Genomic DNA, 26,733 nt, shown 5'->3' with positions numbered 1-26,733 from the left:
CTTTTGAAATGTACAAGAGCCCCACAGGGCTCTTGTACATTTCAAAAGTGGATGAGCTGTAGAGACTCAAGCAGTCCCCACTCACCCCGTGCTCCCTGCAGTGCACCCCGCCTGCTGCCTCTATGAGAGGCAGTAAGGGGGGTACAGGAGCTGGCTTTTAAGCTGGCTCCCCCCAGCAATGTCTCCGGGGGATAGGTGACACTGCTGCGAAGCAGCCCCTGTCCTTGGGAGTCCCAGCAGGGAGCTGAGCCCCCCACAGACAGGAGCTGTTGCTGCCAAACAACCCCTGTTCCTGGCAACCAGGGCTGGCTGCCACGAACAGAGACTGTTCCAGCACCAGGCCCTGTTCACAGCAGCCAGGGCTGGCCATGGACAGGGGCTGCTGCCTAAGCAGACCCTGCCCTCAGCCAGCCCTTGCCACCACAAACAGGAGCGACTGGACTCAGCGCAAGCCGGGACCAAGCAGTCCCAACTCGCACTGATTGCTTTGGCTCTGCATTTTAAATGTAGTAAAAACCCAGTGGCTCTTACTACATTTAAAATGCAAAGCCACAGCACAGGTGGCTCCAGAGCCAGCACGAGACAGGACTGCTCAGTCCCGGCTCCAGTCAGCTCTTGGAGCCACCCCTGCTGCAGCTCTGCAGAGGCGCGTATCAATTAGTCGCTACAAATTGTATTGACTACACGATTAGCCAGATAATTGCATTTTAACAGCCTTATCGTGTACTGCAGAAATTCTCACCAATCCCCTGCAGCTCACTGCCCAAGTGTTAGATAGAGATTTGAGAGCACTGAGCAAAATCAGACACTATTTTTGAGATGTCCTAATTGCCCTTTTGTTCCCAAATGCTGAGATTCTTGCAAGAACTGAAATCAGTAGCTCAACTTTCCCTGAATTATGAGATGTGGAAGAGCTTGTTCTCAAGGGAGATTTTCAAAATTGCCCAAGAGATTTAGGTGGTTTACCTCCACAGAAAGTCAATGGGTCCTGAGCTCTTAAATCCCGCCTCTTCCCTTCCCCGCATATTTATCCTGATTAAGAAGCTCAAGTGATCCTGACAATAGCAAAGGAAATATACATGAAAGAAAATAAAAGCAACAAAACCCAAACTGAATGAATATAACTTTTATAAAGAACCCCTATGAGAACTCTTGGTGTAAATCAGAGTCTGCTTAAACACTTCACAAGAAGCATCATTCTTACCCATGCTAACTTTAATAATGGAAGGACAGAGGTTTTTTTTTTTTTTTTTTTTTTTTTTTTTAAGAAACAGGACTGTTCAGATACATATCAATAAAAAGGAATGAAAGAAAGTTTTGTCTGTGTTAACAGCTGAGATTTCATAATAGGAGACATCGTAAGATCAGCTCAGGCAGATGACAGAAGAGATAACAAGCAAATCCTTCATTTCAGCTGATGGCTACATTCCACAGAAAGATTTTTTCAGCCTGAACATTTATGTCATCATTTGATTCACTGTAAGGCTTCCTAGCTCTTGTGCAGGCAGCTGCTTCTTCAAAGGGAAGTCCCAAGTGCTCTGCAATTCAACTGTCTGCACAGAACATGGAACCTACACAGCCAAAGTCTTACTGTGCTTCTTCTGACAAATATTTTACTTTACACAGTCACGGATTCTTTGGTGTCAACAAGCTGCAGGATTTTTCCTCATTTTCCCCTCAGAAAACAATTAAAGGGGTTTCACAGTTCTGCTGAAGATTTTGGTCATGCTGAAACTCAGAACAGCTATGTTCTGACAAGCTAGTTAGCCTGAGTTTTAGCAGTTAACTAACTTGAGTTACCGCATGATCAAAAACTCTAAGGTAGCCAGACCTGTTTACTGCAACCTCTCTGTGTATGTCACCACACAGAAATGATAGCTGCAGTTACTTTTAAAACTTAAGGCTTTAAAAGTGAGCCAATTTATAAAGAACACAAAAAGGCATAAATTTTCTCTCGTTATGCTGGTTATCTGCTTTTACACCCATAACATGCTGCTTACGTGGATGGACTTTGCCTTCACTTGCAGCTGAAGAAGAAAAAAAAAAGAATTGACTTCCCAAATAGAAGTTGTTCAAGTCTACTGTTCCAGTGATTTTCAAAGTACGGGTTTCGACCCCAGTACAGGCAGTCCTCGGGTTACATGGATCCGACTTACATCGGATCCCTACTTACAAACAGGGTGAGGCAACCCCGCACTAGCTGCTTCCCCCCAGCAGGCCAGGGAGATACGAAGCTTGCACCCCCCCCCCCAGCAGACCAGGGAGACGCGGAGCGGCTTTTCTCAGCAGACACCTCAGCTTGAGAATAAAGGACTGAGGGAAGTGAGGTGTGGGAGAATAAAACTGAGCTCTGGAGAAATGTTTGGCTAGAGTTTCCCCTACAATATGTACCAGTTCCGACTTACATACAAATTCAACTTAAGAACAAACCTACAGTCCCTATCTTGTACGTAACCCGGGGACTGCCTGTACTGGGTTGTGGAAAGACAGGCACAGGGTCATCTTGCTGTAGGTGACCAGCGGGGGGGGGGGGGGGAGGGAGGGGGTTAAGGCAGCTTCCTGCCTGTCCTGGCACTGCAGACTGTGCTGCACCCCCTAAGCGGTCAGCAGCAGGCCTGGCTCCTAGGTGGAGGTGTGCAGCCAACTCTCACTAATTGGGCTTTGTCAGGGTGAGGAAGAAACGCTCTGACAGGGAAAACATGGGACCGTGTCTGCAAGGCATGAGATCTGAGTCCTGTTTTGCAGGGGCGGATAAGAGTGCCGCGGGGCCCAGGGCAGCGCTGCGGGGCCCCGGGCAGCAAAATTTCACGGGGCCCCCCCCTTGACACAGCGCATGCGCCATGGTGCCAAGGCATGGTGCCTTGGGAAGCGCGGGGCCCGGGGCAGCCGCCCCACTCGCCCTGCCCTAACTCCGCCGCTGCTGTTTTGTATTTCCAAACCCAATCATTCAGAAACCATGAATCTGGCACCAAAAAGCATGAAAGGTGAATGTGAGTGGATTTTTTTTTTTTAGTAACATGACTGGGGTTCTTTTTATTTTTCTTCAGTTTTTTCCTCTGCAACCAGGCCTAGAAACTTTTAGTTTTTTTAAAATTACAGTTGAGAGACTCACATATTCACATGGCTCCAGGAACCAGGGTTTTAAAAAATATCAAATATTATGAGGCTTGGTAACTGTTTATGCCTGGCTCTGCCACTGACTTACTTGTGTGATTCTGAGTAATGGCGTAGACCCATATTTCCATGAGAATTCTGGCCTTATAAAATTACGTATCTCTCCATTTCCTGATCTGTAAAATGAAGATGATCATACTTATCTTCATTTGTAGAGTGCACTTTGAGGATTGCAGTTAAAAAAAACCTCTATATGATTTCAGAATACATATAAAGACAGCATGGAATGTAACTAATTTTAAAGCATATACATCCTAAATTGCCTCATTGTTCTAATGCCTAAAAATGTGCTGACACTTTACAAACGGCCTGACCTCATCCAGGCATGTGGTTTGGATCTTCCTCAATTGCTGCGCATTATAGCTCCAAGCTTTATAGACTTGTCTATTACGGGGCAAATTTCTCTCTCTCAAAACTTATTAGGGTTGACAGTATATAAACATTATATCCCCATATTACACTAAACTAGATGCTCTGGGTGGGGTAGGCCCACCATAAATTGGGAGCTGTTTTGACCACGCTGAGTAGATAGGGACCTGACCAAGCCCAGCCCTGCCTTTGCTTAACCAGTATGGGTAATGCTTAGTGATTAACTGGTTAGCCAGCTAACCTCTAACATCCCTAGCATTGACACAGCTCTATCAACTTCAAAGGAGCCAAGCCTACTTACAGCCCCAGAGAATCTGACTGCTGGATGTTACAGATGGACTGGACCTAGTGGGAGACCAGCCAGTCTTCCAGGGATACACAAGCTTGCTCACTCTATAACCTAGTTGCTATGTTAGTTTTAAACACATCTCAAGATGGTGCTTATTCCCTTCCCCCAGAGTAATAGGAGGTTCACCAATGCTGCCCATTGCTCTACCTATTATTCCGACTTGCTATGGAGCTCTCTGGTAAGAACCCACAGAATATGTGCCCAGAGCCCGGGCATAGAAATTAATGAGAATTTAAAAAAACAGAAGTTTTTTAAACTTGTGAAAGACTAGCAGATCCTATCCAGCTAGTGATCACATCAAGATTGTATCCTATAGTCTAGTATATTTTTTTTCAAGAATACTTCACTCATTCTAAACTTAAAAAAACAACAAATAGTCTAGTGTCACTTTAAAGACTAACAAAACATGTAGATGATCTTTCTTGAGCACAGCCCACGTCTTCATATCTAGTTTATCGAGGATGGGGTTGGAGAGGGACAAAGGATTAAAAATGGTGCGTACGGAAAATATCTCAAGAAGAGAATAACACCCTGCTCCTCACCAGACTTTATCCAGGAATGAAAAGCACAAAAATCAAGGGCTTCTCAATTTCTTAGGGTGAGATTATTTCACTTTGATACTGAAAACTGACTGACAATGAGACTAGAAGGTGTTAATCCTCTTTGCATTACAAAATGCCCTTCAGCCACTCACATTTGGGTGTTAGTGTCTCAAGTGTTGGGAAACCAGAAATGTCAGATTGGAAGGTGGGTGGGTGAGGAGCAGAGGGACAGGAAAGGAGCTAATGTCAGGTATATGAAAGGCTACTAAATCCTTCCTTTGTCTAATACTCCAAACACACTGCTCTTTTCTCTAGAGTGGGGGAAAAGATATTTTAAAAAACTACAATTCTTAACCAGTCCTAAAGATCTCTGGTGACATTTCAAAATTAAAACATTATGATTTTCAACAGGAATTTTTCAGTTGGAGCCAAAAGTACAAAATATTTCTCTTTTTCAGTGGACAGTTTTTCAACAATCACCAAATAATTACCCAAAGAAAGCAGAGACTTTTAGTGAAAAAATTAATCAATCCAAAAACCTAATTTTGTTAGACATTTTTCAGCCAGCCCTATAGTACAATATTACATCTAATTTATATAGTGTGGTCCATGCTTGAAACTCAGGCATATTATAAATATTCATTAGTTGAGCATCAGAAGACCCCATGAATTATGTAAGTATTATGCCCATTTTATGGATATGTGCATTTCTGATTTCTATGTGAACCAATACAAGTTTTCATCTTATTAGTTTTTGGTTTGTGTGTTACAGTGTTGCCAACTCTCCTGATTTTTACTACATTTGCTGTTTTTCTTAAAGTCCCAGTTGCTGGAATAAAATTATCCTGTGAAAATCTCAGCTTTTTTTAAAAAGTAATCTAGCCCTCATGTTTCAGTGAAAAGAATGGAAAATAAAAAGAACCCAAAAATATTAAATCTCATGATTTTTAAGCCATTCTCCTGATTATGTTAGGGCCCGACTCATGATTTTTTATGGCTTGCAGTTAGCAATTCTAATGATCTCCTACATAATAGCCAATACTATTGTGCCTGATCAGATAGCCATTTGTTTTAAATGGGACCAAGCCTCTTGGTGAAAGTAAACTTTCCAAATTACCAAGATGGAAAGCCCCAAACTGTCCATTTTTTAAAACCTTGTCCTGCCCCCTTCCCGCAGGAGCGGAGCTACCACACCACTTTATCTTAACGACAGGTTTGAGGTTAGCAGCCTCCTCACACTGAAGCAGAGCACTCATAACCTCCTTACTGCCACGGTCCTCCTCCATCCAGGCTTGGACTGTCACTAGCAGCTAAAGCCTAGGACAGGAGGGAACTGCATAGAAGGCAGCATGCACGTCAGAGTGAGGAGAGAGGGTTCCTGACTGATTGGTTCTCAATCAGATATTGAAAGGTGTCTCTCCTAGCACTTGGATGGTCATAAGATAGGCAGAGACATGGGATAAGCCTTCATCAGGCTTAGGGAAAGAGCTAAAAGCAGGGCACCCAATGGGATGGCAAAGAGAGCAATGAAATGAGTCATCCAGATTGACTAGGGTCTCATTCCTTAACTCAGAATCCTCAGGATGAACCTGCTCAGTTTGAGGACTGTCAGGGTTATGCATTCATCTGGCCAGATGGTTTGCAAGAACCAGCATATTATGGTTTAATGACCAACACTAAGAATCCAGAAGCTTCAGGTGGTCACATTAAATAGTCTAAGGCCGGGTCTCTTCTGGCTTTGAACTGGACAAATGAGAACTCTGAAGTTGATCAGTTATACCCCGTTACAGGCAAATTGTGGCTAAAACCTCATTTCAGGGCCCTATTTGTCACTCAAGACCACATCTGGGACATCTCCATATTGCAGCCTATTTTCTGTAAGCCCAGTATCCAAGTTCTCAGTAATAAACAGGCCGAGGCGTCAATAATGGCTGGAATGGTTCCCACTTTTTCAGCATTTGGGAGGTGGCTCTGTAGTTTGTGATGCTGCCCAACAAAGAACATGGTTGGACAGTCAGTTAAAAGCTAATGAAAATAACTTGCCTGCCACAGGCTTTGCATTGTTTTTGTTCTAATCTCTGGCACCTACAAAACCTTCAGTATCTGGTTGCCCCTTCCAGCTGGTATTTAGATACAGCAACTTGTCACTTGAGACAAGTGCCCATTAAAATTACATAGGCACAGGTAAAAGTGATCCCAATGCACAAGACAACAGCAGGCAATTAGGATCAGCAACACAGACCACACACTTTCCTTCCGCCATCTCACATATGGCATTAGTCTCTCCAAATGTCTTTTCTTTTGTTCTTAACAAATGTGTGTGCAAGGCTGTTTCCTATGCCTGCCAGAAATCCAAAGGCTTCTGAATAGAGTTTTAATTTTTATCTCCGTCATAGAATATCCAACCTGGCACAACATGCCCTAGCAAGAGGGACTTTTAGATCAACACTAGCACGGATATTAGGCCAAAGTATGTTCTCAATTATATTGGTATTTCTCCAGTAAGCAGCAGTGGAAGTTACTCTACATTTAACACAGAGAACACAGTAACACAGAGAATTTGATCCGCTAATTTTAGGAAGATTTAAAATATGAGGTGTTGTTAATTATTATGCCTAGTACTTCATTTATCAAAGAATCACATCTCAACCCAGAATTTTTATAGATGAGATGAATATTCTCTTGCTTTTAAAAAAAATTATGGCTTGTGGATCTTGAGTTACACATACTCGCCATTGCCCAGGATCAGGCCTCTCCCATTCATCGGGGCTGACAAGAAGTGACGTGAGCCCAGCGTAGATCAGGCAGGCAGCATGTGAACTGTCTCACATGCTGTAGTACGCCCACGAATTTCAGTTCTGCCCTGCAGTAACCTCTGCTGTTCTAGCGCTGAGCTTCTGCTGAACGCAGTGCAACAGTTCTGTGACGTGAAAAGAACGAACTACCAATCTCATTTTCATTTGGGCACTAGTCAGGATCTGAACCCATTCTAGGCTTCACTAAATGTAAAAGCTAGTGCACTCAGCCTCCTGCTCTCCATTGACTGACACATCTAGCAAAGGAAATACAATCCTATAGAACAGAAACTAACATCTAGAGCCACCGACCATCTGCAGAGCAGAAGACAACTGCTAGGGTACATCTAGACTATAGGCTTTTGTCGACAGAAGTTTTATCGACAGATACTGTAGACAAAGCTTCTGTCGACAAAGAGCGTCTAAACTACATTCAGTTCTGTCGACAAAGCAAGCTGCTTTGTCGACATGGCAGTGTAGACGCAAAGGACAGTTTAGATGCAATAATGCCTTCTGTCGACAGAACTCTGTCGACAAAAGGTGTTATTCCTCGTAAAATGAGGTTTACAGCGTCGACAAAACTGCTGATTCTGTCGACGTTATGCTGACAGAACTCAGCGGTAGTGTAGACGCAGGTTTAGTTTTGTCGACAAAAGTCCACTTTTGTCGACAAAATTCTGTAGTCTAGACACACACCTAGTGACTGAGAGTACATCTCTGGCATACAAAGTACATTCCTTTGTAATGACCTTGTCACAAAGGACACTCTCCTTCGCTTTCATTTTCTCTTTGGCTGTTTTCCCTAACCAGTGTTCCCTTTACATTTTGGTCTGAAACTTGCCTGTGTATCTAGAACAGGCTTTGGCAAAATATGGCTGTGGGCTGGATCCAGCCTGCCAAGCCACCCAATCTGGACCGTGGAGACAGTGGGGAGCCCCAGGCAGGCTCCCCTGCTTGCCACACAGCCCAGTTTCCTGTGCAGAGACACGACTGCAGGGCTCCATTTCCGTTTTAAAACTGGAGGGGAGGAGGGAAGTCTCAGTGGCTGCCCCACCCCCAGCACAATCCCATTGGCTGGTTTCTAGCCAGAAACCAGCCAATGGGAGCTGCCTGTTAGAATAACAGGCAGCCAAGAAGAATCATGCCGCCTCTCCTTGGCTCAGTAATTCAATGAAGCACATGGCCAAGCAGGCTGGCTGGGAAATGTTTTAAGCTCTGCAAGCCTTAGTTCTACAGGTAGGCAGGCTGGTTTGGCTGCTGGCTGGTAAGTTTCCTGGCCACAACCTGCCTCTGGAACCCCAACACCATGCCTGCCCCAACCCTCTGCCCCCCCCCAACATACCCAAACCATCTTTCCCTCTCTTACACCCATATCCCCTCCCAGATCTGGCACCCCAATCCTCTGCCCCAGATCACAATCCCTTTTTACTCTAAGTCAGTGGTGCGCAACCCGTGGACTTTGTTCATCAGGGTGTGGGGGGGAGATATCGCAGCACCGGGCCAGCCGCCATTTTGTTTTCCCAGCTCAGTGCCCGACATACATGGGGCGAGGAAAGCGGCAGGGGAACAGACCGGCGCTTGAAATTAAAGGGGCCATAACAAAATGTTCCCGGCATGGTTTTGTTGTTGGTTTTTTTTTTTTTTTTGCTCAACAAACATTTTCTCAGCCCCCGGGAATCGCGAATTAAGAAAGGTCACATCCCAAACCGCTGCACTCCAGTCTCCTGCCCTAGGTCACAATCACCTCCTTCACCCAAACTTCATCCCAGACCCCCACATCTCCTCCATTAACATCATGGAAGAGTGCAGCCCTTGACCAATTTCCAAAATCTTGGAGTCAAAAATCATTGCCCATCTCGATCTAGGAGAAAAGTGCAGGCTCCCTCAGTACTTCAGGCTTACATCAGTTAGGCTATTAGATGTGTCATATACATGTGGAAATTTCCAAAGTGACACTTCACTACTCCAGCTCAAGTCAGTTTCAGGGTCACAGTCATAGTCCCTGTCTTCAAGCCACTTAATGGCCAGAGCCCAGAACACCTAAAAGATGACAAAGATCTAGGAACACGGCAAGCAATAAATCCACTTACCAGGCACAATGGCACCCGGATAAAGTTATTCTGTGCAGGAGACAAGAGCTTTCTCTGGGGGCTAGTCCCAGGCTATGGAACTCTCATAGGAATGAAGGGCCATCACGAACCTCACTACCTTGCACTTCTTCAAGCTGTCTTCTCTAATACAAACACACAGAGTCATATGCATTGGAAAACACTCTCCCAAATTAAAACACTACATGGCACATACAACTTTCCCCAATGGAAGAAGATTAAAGATCAAGGCACATGTTACAGAAGTTAGTCACATCGCTCAATGCATTACTGGAAGGCACCCAGATACGCTGGGGATGACAGTGACAGAAGAATCCATGCAAAATAATTCTCTGCAGCACAGAAAAATCCAAGAGTAATAGTTTAAAACATTAGGAAACATCAGAATATGTGGGTCCCTGATACTTTTTAAAAGCATGTGGCTTTCATTATCAGAAGTGGTATTTAACAAGTTACTTTTTAAGTACATACTTGAATTAAGTCCAAAAATGTCTATAAAGACAAGAGGGTTGCCTTTAAAGTAGCCTAATAAGGACTTTCCTGTTTGATTTCTAATTTTCTCATATTCTGCCATTCTGTTTGTTTAAAAAAAAAATACAAGCCCAAGTTCAGACCTCATAAAAGTTGGAGCATCTGTGGTATAAACAGATGCAACCAGGTTAGACTTACAAAGCTTTGGAATTTGACCTGCAGTGTATGACAGAAACACCCAAGCAGCTCTATAAGGAAGACTATGTTGAGATTTGCACCAAGCTTGATTAAAATTCCTTTACTCTTTAATGACTAAACTGTATTAAGACTATTATTATTGCATGTCTGTAGCATCTGAAGGCCTCATTTACAATCAGGGCTCCTCTGGGAGAAGTTCTGCACAAATATACAAAGATTAGTCACTGCTGTTAAAAGTTGATATACTAATGTAACACAAAAATAACTCCTCAGAGCACAACTAAATTTCCCATGTAAACATCCAGTTCCTCATGCTACCACACTATAGACAAAAAAGACACTGTTGACTTGATCCCTGCTGTACCAATGCCATAGGTCCTAGCCTAGGTGAGTCTGAAATTCAATTGTGCGTGACTCCACAAGTTCTCCATGCAACTAGCCCTTGTTACACAAGAGATATATGACTTTCTGCAATCAGGACCTGCCACCGTAGCTATTTCCTACTGGAACACTTGAACTGGTAAACTCAAGAGCGAAACCTATGTATAAGAGAGACAAAGCTCTTCTTGTGACTAGCCCAGGAGAGATCAGATTGAGTAACAAGCCTCAGGCAATTTGAATGAAAACATCAAACCCACTTATTTGCCCTAACCCTGAGATTTCCCTCTTCAACCCCACCATTAACAAAAAATCCCTGCAGCATCGGGAGATGCTGAAACCTTATGTTCATTTCCATAAACTTGCAACTGGCTCAGATACCATGTTAATGAATATGATATAAAAGAACTGCCTCCTCAGAGCCAATCCTGTAATATACACTTTCCAGGTAAGAAACAATTCCACCTTCCTGCCGCCTGAGTGAAGGATTCCCTTGTGAAATAATGCCAAAGAACTGACAGACTACTGTAAACAGAGGACTGAGATAAGGTGTAATTTACTATTTGAACTGGAAGCAGACTTTGTCCTCCATTAAACTGCACACATGGCAACATGCCAGCAGCATTCGCCAGGGAAGAGGACTTTGGTGAACCACAAAGCCTTTTGTCATTCAGGAGTTTGCACTCAGAAAAGGTTCTCAACAGCTAGATCATTAGGCTTGCCACAGTGTACCAGTAAATGTGCTGATTTGAGGTTTACTGCATTTGTACTTACAGAGAAGGGAGGGAGGGACCATGATCTTTTCTGATTCCTAATATTGGGTAACAAGATTGCTTTTCAATCTGCTCTATTGAAGCAATTGAGGAGGGTTGTTTGCTGGTCCACACCACAGAGACAGCGAAGGGAAGAATTCCTGCTGCTCAGAGATACGATTCCTTCCTTTCACTTGATTCCAACAAACAGGAATCTGCCACTGTCACTCAACAATAGCAAATTACTACCCTGACCCCAAATCAGCTCATCTGGGGATTTCAGGAGGTGCTGCTGTTTATGGATTTAGGAGGTGGGAATAAGAATTTGATTTCCAAATTTCAGCTTGACTGTATAGGGTTGGCAGTTTGAAAACATATCTTTTTATTGAGAAATGGAGCACAGCTGCTATGAACACCACTGAGAGAGAATAAATCTAGGACTCCACAATGTCATTTACAGAAAGCTCCTATGATGATGATCATAATGGAACTAACTCCAGAGAAGTCCCCCTAAAATCAACGGAGTTATGCTGATAAAAATGGGAGCAGCAGTTTGCCAAAGCTGTCCTGTTTCTGGCTATAACTTGCAGCTGTACACTATCTACTTGCTTAAACCTGTAATAGCCAATCCCAAAAGAAAACCAATTTGTTCTGAATTACACTATTTCCATTAGATAACTTACAAACTCAAAATTAGCCAGTGTCCTTAGTCTTGACTTTAGCCTTCTAGCTAGAAGAGCAGTGATATTGCTCCTGATTAAAATGCATGACAGATTGGATGAATGCTAGGAAGCAGCTGTGGTAATCATTATTACCCCCAAAGTAATTAAGAGTGACTGGGCCCAGAGCTTGTCTAGACTACTTCTATGCCTTGGTTCTAATTCTTTCATAGGCACAGAGTCTGAGGTAGTGAACACGTTATGTAACACCAAAAAACAAGGATTCTAATTGTTCTCAGCGGTAATGAGCTACACAAGACAGGTGTTGGAGTGGTGAGAAGACCAGGCTTCTAATTATCCTGTAAATTACACTGTTCATTATCCAGAGGGTTCTAGTGGGATGCTTATCAGCCCTGCTGATGGAGGTGGCAACTGTCTTTATTTGTTTTATTATTTTTGAAGTTTAAAAGCTGGTTTATCTTCTGGTCTAGTTTATGCAGAGACATCTGTTAGCTCCTGAACAATAGGAACAAAAACCAGGCTGGTGGAGGAGGGGTGACATATAACCTAGTTTGACAGGGTCTTGAAAGCAGAAATGTTCTGCAATTGTCTGACACACACAAAATTGATGTGGTTTGATGACTGGAGAGACACAATGACCACATGCCTATCCATCACCTGTTGATTTCTTCACTCATGTAGGGCAAGGACTGCAGAGGGAATTAAACATCTCACTTTCCAAACAGAGAAGAAGAAACCTATGCTTTCCCAGATCAGAGAGTTGGATGATCTGCTGCCTTACAGAACTGGCTTCCCCTAGTAGTCCTCCAGAGTCCAGTCTGATGAATCAGAGCATACTTGTTCACTCAGGCCTTTAATTACCAATACCAGGACAGGGTGAGAGGCTATAAAGGACTCAAAGAGGTACAATACATTTTATGCTTTTGATTTTAATGTCCTTTATAGCCAAATGCTGCCCACAGAGTAGAAAATTTTAAACTTATAAATATTATGAAAAGAAGCCAATTCTTCCTTAGTGGAAGTTCATATGTAATTTAATAGGGATTAAACTAATAAGGTGTTACATTTCATTAACCAAACTAAAGCTCTTAAAGCTCACTCACTCAAGCTTGGGACACACTGAAAAGAATCTTGGGATAACGCTAATATCAGATGCATCAAGTGGGTGCCAGCCCACAAAAGCTGATGCCCAAATAAATTTGTTAGTCTTTAAGGTGCCAAAGGACTCTCTGGTTTTTTTGCTTTCTAATGCTATCTTACATGAGCCATCTTGTATAAAGCCTATTTCAATTTTGGCATATTCACATTATAAATATATTTTCATGAAGCATATGGAATGCCACGTCACATTACACCCTCCTGTTAGTTGCTTTCCTGCCCATAAGGAAAAGTTGTATACTACTAATGAAAGTGTAAACGACAATGTAACTATTGTATTGACTTTTTGAACCATTCTATATTCCTTAATTATATCCCTGTCTTAAAATGCTACAGAATGGTTAAAAAGAAACTATAATAAACATCTATTAAATGTATGTTAGAGATGTAATAGTGTAGTTGATTAAGCAAAAGCTTATAGGTTAATGCTATAGACCACATGCATTTCTCTCCCTCCTCCAGTAAATTTTTTAGCAGGCTGGCCAGCAGCCCAGCTCAGTCCTGGCTCATGGTGGGTTCGGGACCCCTCTGCAGCTCTGCATTTAAAGTGTATTAGGAGCCAGGTGGGCAGGCAGCCTGGTTCAGTTCTGGCTCACAATGGGTCAGGGAGTTCTGATCCTGCTCTACACTGGGGCTGCTGCCACCCTGCATTGCTGCCTCTTTATTAGAGGCAGCAGCACAGGGCGACGGGCAGCTGGTCCGCGAGCGGAGCTGGTTTTTAAACTGTCTCCCCTCGTGGACCAGCTCTCACCTGGCACCCTGTGCTGCTGCCTCTAGTACAGAGTAGGGATGTAATCGTGTAGTCGATTAACCGATAAGCAAAAGCGTATTGGTTAATGCTATAAACTACACACATTTCCCCCCCTACTTCTTGCCAGTAAGTTTTTTAGCAGGCTGGCCACCAGCCTACATCAGTCCTGGCTTGCTTTGGGTCCTGGACCTACCCCTGCTGCAGCTCTGCATTTAAAGTAGGAGCCAGGTAGGCAGGCAGCCCAGCTCAGTTCTGGCTCATGCTGGGTCCAGGAGCTCAGATCCTTCCCCTCCTCCCCCGGACAGGAGCTGCCCAGTGACTATAGAAAAGTCAACTAACCTATAAGAATTCACGAGGTTAATCAACTATTCAATTAATCAATATTTAACATCCCTAGTTCAGAGGTAGTAGCGTGGAGTGGCAGGGGCCCCCTTGGGAGTGAAGCCAGAGTGCACTAGCTGCCGGCCCCTCCCCCCAGGACTATAGAATAGTCGACTAACGGATAAAATTTCATGAGGTTACTCGACTATTCAATTAACCGACATTTAACATCCCTAGTGTATGTTAGGATCCTTTGTTTCATCCATATGATAGGCCACCACTGCCTCACCGCTCAGGCATTATCTACACCAGGTGTCTACAGAAGGTGTCATCTACCACATATAAACACCCTAGTGTAGTGTACCTTTTAATATGTGTTAAACTGGTCAAGTGAAAGCATAGGGAGGAGCATCAGTTTTAAGACTGCCTTGGCTACACTAGGCTGGTAGCTAATGCATTCCAAATTTAGTTTAGACAAGGTCCTTACAGCACAGGTAACTTTGCATTTCCACTAATTGCCAAATTGGGGCACCTTTAGAACTTACCTAGTTCCTGATCGATTTATACCCAATGTGAACTTATATCACCACTTAAATAAAATATTAGTGCTGGAACTACAATGCAGAATTTCTTGGCTCCCAGCCCATGTTCAATCTGGTAAAACATACTGTCTCTCATATGGAATTCTCATTTCACGGTACGTGCTCGATGCACAGTTATTTGGTGAAGTTCTGTGGCCTTTGTTATGCAGGAGGTCAAACAAAATGAAAACTGACCCTTCTGGCCTTAAAAACCCATGAATCTGAATATTATGTTCAGAATAGAGCAACAGTATTCAGACCTGTCTGACCTATCAGACAAAGAAAAAAGAGTTCATCACCACAGAGAACAGCAACATGAATTCTCTGACATTTGTACCCCATTTCTAGAGACATTTGTATATACAAAGTTGAAATGACTCAAACCAGCCTTTTCACCTAACCTCATTTGCCCTCTCCCCCATCTTCCCCGATCATGTTCCTTGTCTATTTTATTACCATTACTCCCACCCTACATGTTAATGTTGTCTGGCTTTGTGATGCTCAGCCTTGCAGCTTTGACAAACTGTAAAGCTGCGTAATTCTATAATTTTGCTGTGATCTCATGCAGCATGAGGTATTTGGAAACATATACAAACTGTAAACCATTTAGCTTTTTGTACTTTTCATTGTCTGTTTCTTTAGGGATAACCAATAAAACCTTACTTAAAAAAAACCCCTCTTCTGTCAAAACCAGTGTTGATGGCTTCAGCACAGTAGTCTCAAGTGGGCATGGAGACTGAACTATCTTCCACGCTATAGACATAAATCCCAGAAACAAAGACTGAGGCATGATTAAGGAATTGCAGGGAGACAGACATTTGCAGCTTTATGGAAAATTTCAATCTCTAGGGCTACGTCTACACTGTAGCATTTTTGCGGAAGAGGAAATGCAAATGAAGCACTCATTAGCATTTCTCACGCTCTCATTTGCATAGTCTCTTCCGAACCGTTTTGAGCAAGAGGTTTTTGCGGAAAAAAACTCAGTGTAGATGGGGCTATTTTGCGCCAAAAAAAAAAACCCTTTCTATGCAAGATCCCTTATCTATTAAAAAAGAAGGTATACAGGATCTTGTGCAACGGTTTTTTTGGGTGCAAAATGGCCTTGTGTACACTGCGTTTTTTTCCATAAAAACCTTTTCCGCAAAACGGATCAGAAGAGACTTTGTAAATGAGAGCGCGAGAAATGCTAATGAGTGCTTCCTTTGCATTTCCTCTTCCGCAAAAATGCTAGACGTAGCCTTGAACTGTTTGTATGAGACATGCTATAATCTCACTTCACAAAAATTCAAACAAAAACCGAGAACAGTGGGGGAAAAATAAGGCAAGAGGCTATCACCACAATACATGGATTGGTGCCCATGAGGGATGTGTGCAGGAAGGGCTACCCAGAGGAACAGAGAGGGGTCATGAGGGAGCAGCCCATACATGGGCAGTGCACCTAAAAAAGCCTTTTAGGCTTCATACTGCCAGGAAGCAGTGACCCCTATCTCCAGCAAATGGTTTTGTTAGCCCCTCACTGCTCTGCTGTCAGCACCTCTATTTCCATGCCTGCAGCATATGCCAACAGAAGAGAGAGAGAAACTTCAAGATCAGCAAATGAATGTCTCAGAATGACAGAAGAAAGCACAAAAGGAAATGGCCAAAGGCCACAGGACACACACAAGACTGTGATCCTGACAGGGGGCCCAGGGATTAGAGTACAGTATAAATATATCCATGTGTCTATGTTATAAATTAGTAACTATCCCATTTTAACACTCCCAGTTCCTAGTTAAAAAATCTGCAACTACAAAGCAAAAGAAAATAGCAGCAGCAATAGCCATCATAAAGACTTGGGCTCAGACAAGACTCTTGAGTTCCTCGCTCTCCCCACCCCTTTTCTTTTTTGTGGTGGGAGAGGACAGGGGAACAGGAGAGGGGGCAAAGGGACCAGGGATAACAGTTCACACTGTGATCCTGATTCTCTACTGCCTTGCACTATGCACAGCCATGCACATCTTGGAGAAATGGATGTAAATGCCACCATTCTGATTAGGTAGCCTTTTAGGCTCACTTGTATAGGTGTTAGTGACTACTCAAGGCAGTGAACGTTCAGACCTGATTAACCTCCGACTGGCTACTAAGGTATTCTTGCTGTTCCTCTTGCCACAGCTAATTAAGCTAAATAGCTTACCAGGGATGAGTGGCTGGGCGGACAAGATTTTAAATATGTTTAAAAACAAACACAAGCTAACATTTCATTTTCCACTCCTGTGGAATGCCTGACACTTCCCCAGCAGCACTCCAGCATTCAGAATTCAGGGCCTCTACTATAGGGAGAAGAACATGCACATTCTAGGCATACAGAGTAAAATCTGTGTGTGGTTCTAGGCTTTGCTGGGACTTACCCACACAGGTAGGAAATATGTCCTCATTGTTGATCTGAACCTCTATCCAGTCCATTAGGAGGTTCATATACTGGGGTGCTGGCAATGCAGTCGGCTTCTTGTACTTGAGGTCATCCTGCCACCGGTACTCGTACTTAGGGCCCCCAGACATCACTGGGCAGGTCCTCTCTGTGCAGAACTCACAGATAGTTCCATAGATCAGGTTGATTCTGTTGAAAAAGTCAACAACGTGAACTGCCACCCAGTCATTTAGGTCTTCTCCATTGGGCAGCTGCACAGCTGCTTTCAGGTCCACTCCCGAGTTTAGCGAGGCTTGTGCTCGTTTATGGAGCTCAAACCTTTGGGTCCCAGGTTCAAATTTACGTTTGGGACGGAAAGTCTTGTCTTTATTAAAAACTTGCTTGAGGGCTATGGACATGTCTGGTAATTTTCTGCCCTCTAGCAACTGGCAAAGAGACGCTCAAAAGATTTAATATATCTCCAAAAATCTTTTCTATTGCAGGTCCCAGTCTTGCCATGCAAATTGTCATCGACGTCTATGCAGTCCACCAGCTCTTCCTCTTGAAAGCTTCCCCATAAGACCTCATCATGTTCCTAAAGACATGGAAAGATATCTTAGTGTTAAGCCCAGTTCTGGCCTTGTCAATTTGGCATTGTTTTATTATCATGCTCAAAATCACAAGAAGCATATTTCTGAGGATCTGAAAAAGCAAATTTCCAAAAGTTATCAGCCAAAATTTTAAAAAGTGACCATTTGTTCTGTGTGTTTCCATTTTTGGTGCCCATTGTGAGAACCTTAAAGGGGTCTAATCTTCAGCATAAGTTGAACACTTGCTCACTTTAAAATGTCTCAAGTTTGGCATGCAAATCCAGAAGCACTTAAAATAAATAATCACTAGCAAAAGGGGAAAATGTGTTGTGCATAATATATTCCCAAGTTCTTACTTTGAACCCATAACTTGAGAACATATCTTTCAGTTGTACAGTACTCAATTTTACAGTGATCATATTACCTTTATCTGTAAATTTAACCCAGAGGAATCTTGTATCTTAGTTTGGAATGTGGTGTCCAGTTGTTCATAACATGCAGTATCTAAACAAAATTATAATTAAAAACCCACACTCTTCTTTCTGTGCCTACAGATTACAAATATTTTTGTCAGAATTTACCAAATTCTGTACTTTTAATTAGTCCATGATAAGATTCATATACTGGGGTGCTGGCAACTCAGTGGCCTTCTTGTACTTGAGATCAACTTGCCACCAGTACTCATATGTATTCATTTTACAAAGGCTACAGGGTCTAATGAGGTGAAACCTATATTACTGCAAGGTTATGTCTACACTGGCCAGTCTTGTGCAAGAACATATGCAAATGAGCCACCATTTTGCTCAAGGGGCTTTTGCGCAAGAAGGAGCAGTATACACTGCTCCTTCTTGTGCAAAATCCCCTCTTGCGCAAGTGCTGATTTGCTGCTTTTTTTCAGGCAGAACGGCTCTTGTGCAAAAAGCCTCTTGTGCAAAATGGCTCATTAAGTATGCAAATGAGGATGGCAATATTAATCACTACACTTCATTTGCATATGTTCTTGCGCAAGACTGGCCTGTGTAGACGGAGCCCAAATGTATAGAATGACTGGAAAGTGACATCCTTTATATTGGTCTTTCCAACCAGTCTATGTAATTCTATAACACAGCCTTAATTTTCTATTAAATTCTATGGGGTATTTAAAAAAAAATCTATGAACAGATTGTCACTTTCTAGAAAATTCTATAGGACTTCTCCACAATATTGTGGCATGTCTCCTGAATTGGTCTGACAGGGTACCATTTATAGTTGGCCTGTCTCAGGGAGAAATTATTCCTTCCACGAAAGTGATCTGTGCGCATTTGCCCAGAGATTATCATTACACATAAATGAAGCATAGTACTAGCTGAGGTGGTGGTTAGTAGCTAGTTTAATGGGAGTTTTGCTCAGTAACAAGCACAAAAGCTTTCTGAATAAATCTTTAGAGATGGGGCATTTCATTCAGTGTGTTATTCAAATTCAGTAACAGGTTCCAAATATTCATAGATCTACAAAACTCTTGTATTCTAATGAATTTCTAATGAGTTCTCTTTATGGGATTATGCTGCTCCACTGTTTTCCGAAAGAGAGACACAGACACACACATGTTTTGCTAGTCTGCTTATACATAGCACTAAATCTATGTTCTTCTAAAGATTATCTCTCAGGTCTTTGCCAACTGGGGATAAAGTGAGGGGGAAGGGGAAGATTCCTAACAACAAAAGATACCAACACAGACGTCGGCAGACAGCAAACTGGTGTGAAGCATCCTCCTCATAACAGAGCCACAAAGAAAACAAAAATAGTCAGAGATTAGCATCCTGCCAATTTGTCAGCAAGAGTAGCTAAGCAACATTGCATACATGGTTCAGAGATTGATAGACATCCCTGTAGCATCTGAGTCAGTGGAGAGTGATGGATAAAACAAAGCTACAGCAGTTTAGGAAACAGTTTCCCAACATAATCTAATGATGCTAAGCCACACTAGCTCCAGTTTGTCCATCCTAAGCAGCCCTAGGCTGTATGGGAGACTCTCAAGGAAGAGCCAAGTGCTGTGGAAAGTTGCAATCTCCCAGCATGGAATTAGGGAATGCTGTGCTACTGGAAGTGCCAACTTTTGGATAAAAAGCAAAACCAAAGGTTATAACCTCTTCAGAATCCCAGTGTGCTTTCTGCAAGAGATGGGATGCTAACTCTGTGTCATGGCTCATTCCAGCTCAAGCCATTTCATTATGCCCGCCTAAACACCACTGACATTTCCCTTCTGATATTCAGCTTACCTTTCTGACCTGTTCACATACACTGGTATAAGACGCCTCATGCTCAAAATGCTTTACAAACCTCAGACCCAGTCCTGCTCTCATACACCGTTTGGCAATAGACTTCAATAAGAGCAGGACGAGGTTTCTGATCTATTTAAAATACAGGCTGAAAACCCTTTTTTCTAGGACATAACCTGAGACAATTTTTAATAGGTTTATATTTCTATGGGAGAAACCAGAGGAGTTTTTCCTGACATCTCCTTTGTATTCCAAATACAAACATTACTGATTTTAGTAAAACACACACATAGACATAGCAAAATCAGTGCATTTCCACAGATGTAAAACTGGTGGAGTGGAGTGAAGAAACAGGTCCATAGAGAGAAACAACATTTCTCTGTATTTGTCTTGTCTGATCTTCTGTAGTCATCCACGTGTCAAAAATTACAGCGAAATTCTGACCTTGGAAACACACATCCAATTCCCTCTAGGCCAAATTCTGCTCCAACTTACACAACTCTCACTGAACTCAATGGGCCAAACCGGACCACCAGATATGTGCATGCTGCTAGAGGAAGTTGTCTGTGAATACCTAGGCAGAATGTAAATAAATGAGAGGTGCCTGCACACACCCTGAGTGCAGAGTTTAGTGCTGAGTACTGTATGACATAAACCCCGGATCTTCTTCATTCATCTGCCTGCCCCTGTATCCAATATTAAAAAGTGTAACTATTCCCTGCCTTTGCAAGGCCACACTCTGCCTCTCAGACTCATGGTTCATGTTCAGCTAACGGTGATTTTAATCTCTACAAAACATGACTGAAGCAAGTAAAAAAAAAAAAAAAGACTCATTTTCTCTCTTTTTTCCCTTCATGGGAAGGTGCAACGAGAAGGGGGAAGAGGCGGTATCATCTGACTTCCATGGGATCCTGTGGTGAACCAGCCCAACTGAGATAATTCTGTGAGCCTTGGCTGTGTGGATCTCTGCCAGCTTATAAAACAGCCTCTTAACCCAAAGAGCAGCCCAGAAAGGAGATGAAACAGCCAGCTCTCTCATTTTCTGTTACTTTCCCTCATTAAAGCAACCAGCTCCATTTGGTTTCCAGAATTTACCTTTTCTAAACTGAATGCTTATGAAAGACAAAACCGTAACAGCCCAGGAGAATGAAACTTTTGGGCCATTTACAGGAGAGGAAGGAGCAGTGGATGCCCCATGGTGCCTGCTAGAGTGCCTCAACTCAGGAGTGCAAGATGAGTGGGGACTGGAATTTCCAAAGGAGTTTAAGGGAGTGAGGCACCCAACTCGCCATGAAATTCAGTGGGATTTTTGGAGGCATTCAACTCTCTTAGGCATTCAACTTCTAGGTTCAGTCCAACCCTAAAAAAACCCTGCTCCAGTGTTCAGACTGCCATCAAAGCCTACTAGTAGCCGCCTGACAGCCATTGGATGATAACACATTTTAGCCACAACTAAACTACTCTAGAATCAGCCGTCCCTCTATGAGGACAGGCTCCACATACTATCACTGGTTGTAGAAACTGCCATTTAAACATATCCCTACAGTGCTGGGGAATGCAAACCAAATATAAACGTGTTGGTGCTTCATACCCTGACACTATTAAACAAAGGGGAAACCCTTCAGTCAAATTTAACCAGCCTGAAGCACAAAAACTTTTTTAAAAAAATCTTGAAGTCATATCCCCAGTTGGTATAAATCAATCTGGCTCTGTTTACTTCCAATAGAGTGAGGCCAGTTTTCATTCCATGGGGATCTGTTCTAATAATATAAAGCATTATTGCTAACAGATTACTCCCAATTTACACTAAAATCAGACTTATTGTTTTTAATAGCAGCATCCTTTGAAAGAGGTGTCTCACAGTTAGCACCAGCTGCCCACAAGGTAGATTTGGATGGGAGGAATAATTCAGTTCAATGAACCTGCCTTGCATGTGGACAAGTGCTCTGAGTGACACTGTTAGGCTACGTCTACACTGGCCCCTTTTCCGGAAGGGGCATGTTAATTTCAGCTATCGTAATAGGGAAATCCGCGGGGGATTTAAATATCCCCCGCGGCATTTAAATAAAAATGTCCGCCGCTTTTTTCCAGCTTTTAGAAAAGCCGGAAAAGAGCGTCTACACTGGCCCCGATCCTCCGGAAAAAGCGCCCTTTTCTGGAGGATCTTATTCGGAGGGCGCTTTTTCCGGAGGATCGGGGCCAGTGTAGACGCTCTTTTCCGGCTTTTCTAAAAGCCGGAAAAAAGCGGCGGACATTTTTATTTAAATGCCGCGGGGGATATTTAAATCCCCCACGGATTTCCCTATTACGATAGCTGAAATTAACATGCCCCTTCCGGAAAAGGGGCCAGTGTAGACGTAGCCTTAGTGTTTGATAAGCAGATGCTGAGATCCCATCAGGAACAGAGGTGGGTCCTTATTAGGTGGCACCAGGGAAAGAGAAGCTGCTCTCCTTGCATCCACCACTCAGATACGAGACTCAGACTTAGTAGTAGCTGTTAGTGTGAGAATCAGACAAAGAGAATCACAAAGGAGTTGAAAACACTTCTTAAACCAGCCAGTCACCACACAGAAATAAATGTATAAACACACTGTCTTAGTGACTAAGGATAAAAACATATCATGCCATTCATGTGCACACTTGGGCTGTGTCCAGACTCAGGGGTTTTTTCGAAAAAAGTAGCCTTTTTTCGAAAAAACTTCCCCTGCGTCCAGACTCAAGCCGCGTTCTTTCGAAATTAATTTGAAAGAACGCGGCTTTTCTTTCGATGGCGGTAAACCTCATTTCACGAGGAAGAACGCCTTCTTTCAAAAGTTCCTCTTTCGAAAGAAGGCGTTCTTCAATGTAAATAGGGCTTCTTCAAAAGAGAGCATCCAGACTCACTGGATGCTTTCTTTCGAAAAAGCAAGCCGCTTTTTCGAAATTTCTCTGTGCAGTCTAGACGCTCTCTTTCGAAAGAGGCTCTTTCGAAAGATGCTTTCGAAAGAGCCTCTTTCAAAAGAAGCCTGCAGTCTAGACATAGCCTTGGAATTAAAATTTCACAATGTGATTGAGTTGTAATTGCAGTCAATAAAGAGACACATTGTGTTTACGCACACACCTTTCTACAATGAGGTCACAACACACTACCATTACTCATTCAGCCGGATCATGGCCCTGTGAGATAGGGCAGTATTATTATCCCCATTTTATTGAAGAAGAAACTGGAGCAGTGTGAAGTGATTTATTCAGCATTTGTCACACAGTGAGCCTGGGTTAGCTTCGGAGCTGGCAATATTCCTGAAAATGCCTCACTGCCAACCCTAATGCTCTCCCCTGCCATTCCAAACATCATCCTCTGTCTTAAGTACTCTACTGGCCTGATTCAAAGCCCCATGAAGTCAACAGAAATACATATTGACTTTAAGGGGTTTTGGATCAAGCCCTTTATAAACGTCTCAAGTTTGGTCTCCTGTCTCCCTATCTATTCAAGGGACTACATTCATCCCTGGCATAATTTCAGGACATAATGGAGTTAAACCAGGCAAGAATTTGGCCCACAGCTGCGTGTGTAAGTGCACATTAATAGCATCACCAGACTCCTATTTGCAAACCACAGGGTTTCACAGGCTAAAACACATTCTTTGTTTTAACTTCTACATGCAGCAAATCTGCCAAATAAGAAAAACAAAGTGTTGTCCTGAGTTCAGAATAAATTTATCCTGGTGTATGAGGGGAACTGTCTGAGTAGCTTAGAATAATAACCTTCATGCCATTTATTTACATATTTTTATTTTAAAAGGTGCAGTTTGAATTACAGTCAAAACCACCACATTGTGTTTCGCTAGCAATGTAATGACATCCCAGGGCAGACATTCAACACTGGGAAAATACCCTTCTTATCTACAGTGTATATCAGGCAACATAGATTGACACTGCAGACATAGTTGTGCCTGTATTGAACTGTGTACGTAAAAAGAATCATAAAGGAAATCATAATCAGTTGGCAAAAGGGCACTAAAACAGGCACATAGACGTATGTGGTTCTTAATCTTTCATGCAGGTTGTGACCAGCAACATGCCCTTGCTTCCTCCCCACCCACTTCAGAGACACCCACTTTCCACCCAGATTACTTGAGTTTCTAGCAACAACACTAAAAGGCATGCCATGTCCTTTGCCAAACTAGGTGAACACACAAACACAAAGACCACACCTCTGACCCCTCTGCAGGTTTTGTTGTCGGTGAGAGGTTTTGGGAGCAGGAGGATTTAGAAAGTTTTTTATTTATGCTCCCCCATTCGATTGTCTGCAGTTTGTGTGACTACTTGGCAGCCTGTGTATGCCCATACCTAAAATATAAACACTGGAGGATTAATCCATCCGGTGAAAGCACGCTGTCTACGCCTGTAGGACCAGATTCTGCTGGCATTTATAATGGTGTATATCCCACTGGAGCCAGTGGAGCTCAGATTTGGTTTAAAGTCCTTTTCATTAAAGGATTATAGGGTTTTTCCCCTTCTGTTCTTCATAGCTGTTGGAAGGCTAAGTTTAAATAATCCTTACATGTCAACAAAAAATCAACACCTCATCAAAGTGCTCGGGTGGAAAGTGCTGACTGGAAATAAGCTTTTCCAACTGTTTAGAAGCGTTTGTCATATAAACTAAAATCTGATTAGTAAGCAATAATGTGTATTCAGTTCTGTGTGCAAAAGGAGAAAATGGGAAAATTGACTTCCCTGATTTAACAGTTAATCCCCCGTTGTAAGATCATGCCCACTGTCTAAGAGACCACAAGAAAACCCCCACAATACTTGATATTTAATTCTCCAAATAGAACTGCAACAGAATAGTCAATATGAACCATACAGGATTTGACTCTGATCCTGTTTACACCAGCATAAGATCAGGCAATCATTGATGGAAGATAAGAAAAAGGGCCACAATATGCACAACAAATTATTGAGTATCATGCAAGGAACTCCAGTATTTCATCTTCTACAGGCACAAACGTGCAAATGCTCACCAAGTAATTTAACTTACGTGGATAATTCTATTGACTAAAATTACTCACAAGGGGTTTGTAGAATCAGGTCCTCAATCCTAAGGCCTAACAGGTCCACCAAACCTATTAACTCCTGATGGAAGCATCAGGGTTTCAAAAAACACATGTCAAGAACTGATACAAGCCCATAATTAGCTTATGTTCCTTGTGGATTACTGAAGTAATGAGGAAGAAAAAAATTAAATAAATTCAAAATAAATAATGATAATACATAAAAATATAGTATTGGATATGACTAGGAGTCAATGACTAGCTTGAAAATGTCAAGTAAACAAGAGGCAGTGTAACAAAGAGACAATACATCAATTTATTTTGAATGTAAGATCTCTGGGGTAGAAAGGGCATCTTTTTGTTTGCCTTTGTACAGCATGTAGCACAGCAGAGTCCCGTGCCATGCTTTCTAGGTGCTACCAGAACACAAGTAATAAATCACACAGCAGATGAAAAAAGTTAGATCCGGCATACTATATGTGGAAAAATTTAGGACGAAGACTATGTGACCTAAGCGTGCAACTCCCACTGATTTCCTAACCAAGTTAGGTGCCCATCACCTATGGCTTTTCATGGGAGTTGGTGTCTAAATCAATTAGTATCTTTGAAAAGCCCAGTTTTGTTTTTATTTCTTTCATGTCTCTACAGTATAAAGGATGATTGACTGAATCCATGATGAAGCAGTGCTATCCAATTGGTAATAAGCACTTGTAGAATCTGAGCTATTAAAAATAAAAATCCCATATAACAGGTTGCAAGTGATAATTACATTGGACTGACTTCTGCTTAACAACATTTGAAAGCTACAAATACTGTAGAGACATTTGCAATCGGAAACAGATTCTGGAAACAGAGCCATGCCTTATAATTCCAGTGAAACTCATAAGCTTACTGAAGAGACAAAGGGGGAACCTGGTAAACATAGCAGTCAAAACAGAGGCAGTCCCTCATAAATACAACAGCTGTGGGGGGGAAATTGACACAGGTGTTGAGCCTTCAGGATCTGCAGTGGTTTGTGTGCAAGTATAATTTGCTGGGTAGCCACCACACTCAACAGGACAGAACTTTCAACTGAAATAAAGAGATGGCAAATACCAATCCATGTACTTATATGATCTCGTTCCAAGATGTGCCTATTTACCTATTTTATACCACTTCTACACCAGTGCCTATTTTATACCACTTCTACACTGATGTAAACTTATTGATTGCAATGGATTAATCTCTGATTTACAAGAGAATCAGTCTGTAATGCTACCCACAGCTCCCATTGTCCAGGAACGGAGATTCTCGGCCAATGGGAACTGTAAACACCTGTACCTGAGGCAGAGCAGGTAAATAAAGCAGTGGCTGCCCGAACTGCCTCTGTCTTATTCCCCACGCCAGTCTAGTACCTCTCACAAAATATTATTGTGGTATAGTGATCATGATTAAGATGTCACTTACCACACGACTGTTCAAGTCACACCCACAGTATTTCCCTGTATTTTGAATATGGATTACTATTACAGGTTGAACCTCTCTAGTCCAGCACCATCAAGATCTGACTGGTTCCAAACCAGAGAATTCTCTGGATCACAGGAGATCAATATTGTCTAGCAGTATTACCAACACTTCCACAGCTTACTGGGCTCATAGAAGAAATTTAGGGGTAAATTAGAGCAAAACAAGAGCACAGAACACTGAGAGCCAGGACTGGTGGCTGTAAACAAACTTTATGGGACCAGAGGAAATTTGGCCACACCCATGAAAAGTGGACATCCAGCTAAAATCATTCCGATGATCTCAGTTGTAGTTAATACACTACCAGCAGTGGTTAGAACATGCTCTCAGTAAAGG

General features: G+C 42.6%; 1 protein-coding gene across 3 annotated transcripts in view; it reads right to left on the bottom strand.

The window, feature by feature from the left end:
• Positions 1-26,733, bottom strand: part of MOB3B (MOB kinase activator 3B) — a 138,006-nt gene that overhangs the window by 79,610 nt on the left and 31,663 nt on the right. For all 3 annotated transcript variants that reach the window (XM_006127252.5, XM_006127251.5, XM_025186766.3), the window contains exon 2: positions 17,015-17,608. In XM_006127252.5, the coding sequence (XP_006127314.1) occupies positions 17,015-17,432 (418 nt within the window). In that variant the 5' untranslated portion in view covers positions 17,433-17,608. The remainder of the gene's footprint in view (positions 1-17,014; positions 17,609-26,733) is intronic.

This window comes from Pelodiscus sinensis, chromosome 6 (genome assembly GCF_052426305.1).
Source record: "Pelodiscus sinensis isolate ZL-2025 chromosome 6, ASM5242630v1, whole genome shotgun sequence".
NCBI lineage: Eukaryota > Metazoa > Chordata > Testudines > Trionychidae > Pelodiscus > Pelodiscus sinensis.
This window is presented reverse-complemented; position numbering and strand designations above follow the sequence as displayed.